At 49.9% G+C, this 4,089-nt stretch overlaps 2 protein-coding genes across 2 annotated transcripts in view; one reads left to right on the top strand and one right to left on the bottom strand.

Annotated features, from left to right (window-relative positions):
• Positions 1-468: 468 nt before the first annotated feature.
• LOC128268525 (hemicentin-2) overlaps positions 469-4,089 on the bottom strand; it is a 108,496-nt gene continuing 104,875 nt past the window's right edge. The window contains exon 8 of the mRNA XM_053005647.1: positions 469-605. Within this exon, the coding sequence (XP_052861607.1) occupies positions 469-605 (137 nt within the window). The remainder of the gene's footprint in view (positions 606-4,089) is intronic.
• On the top strand, positions 1,347-2,665 carry LOC128268526 (27 kDa hemolymph glycoprotein-like). The gene is made up of 6 exons (XM_053005648.1): positions 1,347-1,485; positions 1,566-1,803; positions 1,888-2,051; positions 2,126-2,252; positions 2,313-2,433; positions 2,513-2,665. Exons 1-6 carry the CDS (start codon positions 1,428-1,430, stop codon positions 2,567-2,569), a joined length of 765 nt encoding a protein of 254 aa, XP_052861608.1. The 5' UTR covers positions 1,347-1,427; the 3' UTR covers positions 2,570-2,665.

Here is a 4,089-nt window from a genome sequence, read left to right as displayed (position 1 = left end):
GCCCGTTTGCTGTGCTGTTTTGGGTGCGTGATTGAACGATCGATTGAAATATTTATTTCCCCTGATCTGCTCCGAATGTCCGAAGGAACACGAAGGACAATCCGAGCGAGTTGCGGTCCACCACCACCATCGACACGAGGTTTGAAGTGAAGGCTTTGAAAGGAAACAAATAGCTACTTATTTACAGAAAGGATACTCTTGTCCTCGGCTCACGGTGCTCACGTTTTTCGCCTTCACCTATACCCGATCGCATTGCTACCGTTCGGATGAGACGTCACACACGTCACGAGAACGCTCGATTTTCTAGTCACATCGCGGTTCGAGGTGCACACTTCCAAACACAACTCTAGCCACCAGTCCGGTCCGGAATGGTTATCCCTGTTTGCTGGCTGGTTCGTCGTTCGGTCGCACCCAACCCGCAGCCTCCGTCTCGGCGCTGATTAACTCCGATCCCGTCATCGCCGTCCATTAGGCATAGCTCGACTTCAGCAGATAGGACAGTATCACGCTGGGGAAGAACAGACACTCCAGCAAGATGGCGGACAGTTGGGCCGTCGCCGCGGCGCCACTCGTTTTTCGGCGCGATATGGCGGCCGTATTATCGCCTGCGAAGAAAGAATTAGAACGACCCACTGGTTTTACTTATGGCTGAGCGGTTTGGCATTGAACAATTAAATCATCAAAAAGAACTATTTAAAATTGTAATTGATGCACAAAAGAACTCAGAAACGAGTAAATCGATTAAAATTGTATGCAAATAACGTTATAACGGGCATATGAATAAAACAGGGCAAATGAAATAAAGAATCAGTTGTTTCGTTTATTTTTCCGTCTATACGAATTAAGAAGATTATACGAAGAGTGTAATGTAAGAGTATTTACTTTGGCGTTAGGTAACACCATGAAACGACGCTGTGCAGGACGCATCAGAATCTTCACAGTCAAACAGTCATCACAATCGGCGTAGACTCAATAATACCGGTATTAGCAGCTTTGCGCAAACAACGCTGAACTACGCTACTTGACAAAATGATACTCGACGAGACTGCGCAAAAAAATGACTCATTTTAAGTGCAAATTAACGTTACACGCAAGGTGACTAACTACCTTCAGATGAGCACCCTACGAATGACCTAGAACTTTGACGCCACCACATTAAACGATGCGAAATGATGGGTTTTTCTTTAGTCGGTGTGTTTAACGAATGAGTTTATGAGCGGCACACACCCGATTCACCCGAGCACTATCGAGCGGAACAGCTGGTCCACTGTCTTATCAGTGATTGCGGCCTGCATTCGAGGCATCCTCGAAGTATTGCTCATCGAAGCCCATCAGTCAATAGCGTGCGGTGCTGGGAAGCGGTGTTCTCAGCGAAATACTATTTGAATATTATCGATTTTGTGCCTTTCAGTTAGGCAAAGTTGTGCATGAGCATGGCAAAGTTAGGCTGGTTATGGCTATGTGGCGCCCTGTTAGTTTTGTCAGGTAAAAGAGTGAATCGAAGAGGGGCTGAGAGGAGTGCCACCCAGCTTGAAACGATGGTTTCTTCTCTTTCTCGCGTGTAGTGGCCAACGGATCGCCCGTTTCGAATCCCGAGTCGTCGGAAGAGTCGGAAGAGACGAAGGAAGCACTGCGAGAGATGCAGGAACTGTGCCGCAACAATAGTGGTTCCGACCAAGCCTACGCGAATGTGATGGAAGAACTCAAGACAACCATGGTTTGCTTAGCGAAATTCGATTTCGAACCGTTCTTCGAAGACTTCGACCAGCTGTCCAACGAGACGCGTACACCATTCTTTGACAAGTGAGTTTCGGGACAAAGTGATCCTTGTGGGCATCTTATTTAATGAGAGCACCGGGGGGGTTTTCGTTTCTTGCCCTGCCCCAGCTACTGCCCAAAGCTTCGGTCGGCCGTTGCGTGCAAGAACGGACTGATCACGGCTGTAAGACCGTGCCTGGACGAGGACGACTTCGGCATCGTCGAGGGACTCGTGGGCATCATACCGGACGCGGTGGAATTGTTGTGCAAAAATAACGGAGAGATTATTTTCAGTAAGTGGACGGTGGACGGCCATTTTGTAGTCGGCACACTGGTTATTGTTTTGTGTTCCATATGTTTGCCGTAGAACTGGAAGACGAAGACATCGTGGAGTGCGGCATAAAGTCGATGGACCAGTTTATCGAATGTGGCAATACCTTCCTGAACACGGCCGAATCGTGGGAACTCTCCCATCTGACGCAGGAACAGTGCGGGTAAGTCTGATGGCCTGTTTTACGTTACGGCGACACTTACGGCACTTACTCTGCTTTCAGTGTTGTAACCGATTTGCGGAAGTGCTTTAAGGAGAAGCTGACTGCTTGCAAGGCACCGGACCTAATCAGCATCTACGATCTGTTCCACAACGCCCTGATCCGTATGACACCGTGCCGTAATGTAAGATGGACCATCGGGTGTGTGTGTGCGCCTTTTCCGTGTCAGTATTAATGTGTTCCCCATCCTATTTGTCTTCCAGTACGTGGAACAGCCGAAAGTCACGCTGATTGATAACAACGCGATTAACGAGGTCTAGGCGGGCGAAACTTCCCTCGTAGCAAGTGAGGTCAAGGTCGTATGATTCGCGCCCAGCGCAGTTTGTGGCGTAATAAAAAAAAGGTTTACTTTCGCACATCAATTCCGGGTGATTTTGTGTTGCTTTTGGGGAACATTGATGACCTCTGTGCAGCGGGTTGTGTAGTGCATTGCGGAGTGTAGCGGGAGCAGGAGTTTCAGTGTGAGTCCCCTTTTCAATCAAAACAATTCCGAAGATGTACCCTTGATCCGACAGTAACATCGTGTGTCAAGCTAATCATATTGAGCTCAAAAGCAAATAAAATTTGGTTTTCAATCTAGGTTAAAGAACCAATTGAAAAACTGATGAGTTCGGTTGGTTTGTGTGGCATATACGAATAAGAACGGAGAGTTGTATGTGTGAATTGGTGAGCGCAGTCAGTCTGACGATGGGCATAGACGTGAACGGTTGTGTCCGAGAGCTGCGGGAGCGGCGAAGTGAATAATAATAAAGTAGAAGGATATCACATTGGCGATCCTGCCATGTAAGATTTCATGGTGGAACGAATTGGTGAGAGAATAGCGACCCGGTTTTGGACCATGGGCGCTGGCCAAGAGTGACCCGGCTTAGGGCCATAGGCATTCGCAGGCAGCGGTGATCGGGTTAAGACCATCGACACCGATAGAAAGGAGCAGCGACCCGGTTTCGGACCATAGGCGCTGGCCAAGAGTGACCCGGCTTAGGGCCATAGGCATTCGCAGGCAACGGTGATCGGGTTAAGACCATCGACACCGGTAGAAAGGAGCAGCGACCCGGTTTCGGACCATAGGCGCTGGCCAAGAGTGACCCGGCTTAGGGCCATAGGCATTCGCAGGCAACGGTGATCGGGTTAAGACCATCGACACCGGTAGAGGGGAGCAGCGACCCGGTTTTGGACCATAGGCGCTGGCTAGAAATGACCCGGCTTTGGACCAGGAGCATTCGGGGACAACGGTTAACACGTAAGAACGTGCAGGAACACGAAGAGTTGGATAACTTGGATGAGGTAAGAAGATACAGTGGAAGAGAGTGCTGTACGTAGCAACGGAAGTTCGTGGTATTGGTGTTGGAATGGCAGTGGCGGAGTAAAGCAAGCAAGATAGGATTGCATAAAGAAACACGTTCGAAACTGGTGCGAGAGAGGATTGTGTTGCTGGCTTGAAATACGAGCGCGAGAGTCGGACGGTACAGGGAAAGAGAATAAGCTTGCAGAGCGCAACACGCCTGCCCGGGCTTGGCCCGATAGCGTGCGCAATGCAATGCTTATGTGTGGGGAGAGTGTCGAGGGCCGCGCGTCACGATGTGGTGCCCGGTGGGGCTAACACTTAGAACGCTTTATGCCCGCCTGGTGCGCGAGCCCTCACAGATCGCCAGTAGTTCAAGTATGTGCGAAGTGCTACACGCCAGAGCGGACTTAGTCCGGGATAGCGTTGCGCTCCGCACATGTGAGAGAACAGAGAGAGAGTAATGAGGGTCGCGTGTATTGGTGTGGTGCTCCAACG

Source organism: Anopheles cruzii, chromosome 2 (assembly GCF_943734635.1).
Source record: "Anopheles cruzii chromosome 2, idAnoCruzAS_RS32_06, whole genome shotgun sequence".
NCBI classification, from domain to species: domain Eukaryota; kingdom Metazoa; phylum Arthropoda; class Insecta; order Diptera; family Culicidae; genus Anopheles; species Anopheles cruzii.
The sequence above is the reverse complement of the archived record's forward strand: the minus strand, read 5'-3'. Positions and strand labels throughout refer to the sequence as shown.

Bases quoted from the DNA above. Each gene is read 5' to 3' on its own strand.
- LOC128268526 (XM_053005648.1), top strand. From the start codon at position 1,428: ATGAGCATGGCAAAGTTAGGCTGGTTATGGCTATGTGGCGCCCTGTTA. The intron at 1,486-1,565 runs GTAAAAGAGTGA...TCTCGCGTGTAG, and splicing joins CGCCCTGTTAGTTTTGTCAG to TGGCCAACGGATCGCCCGTT. The intron at 2,253-2,312 runs GTAAGTCTGATG...CTCTGCTTTCAG, and splicing joins CTGACGCAGGAACAGTGCGG to TGTTGTAACCGATTTGCGGA.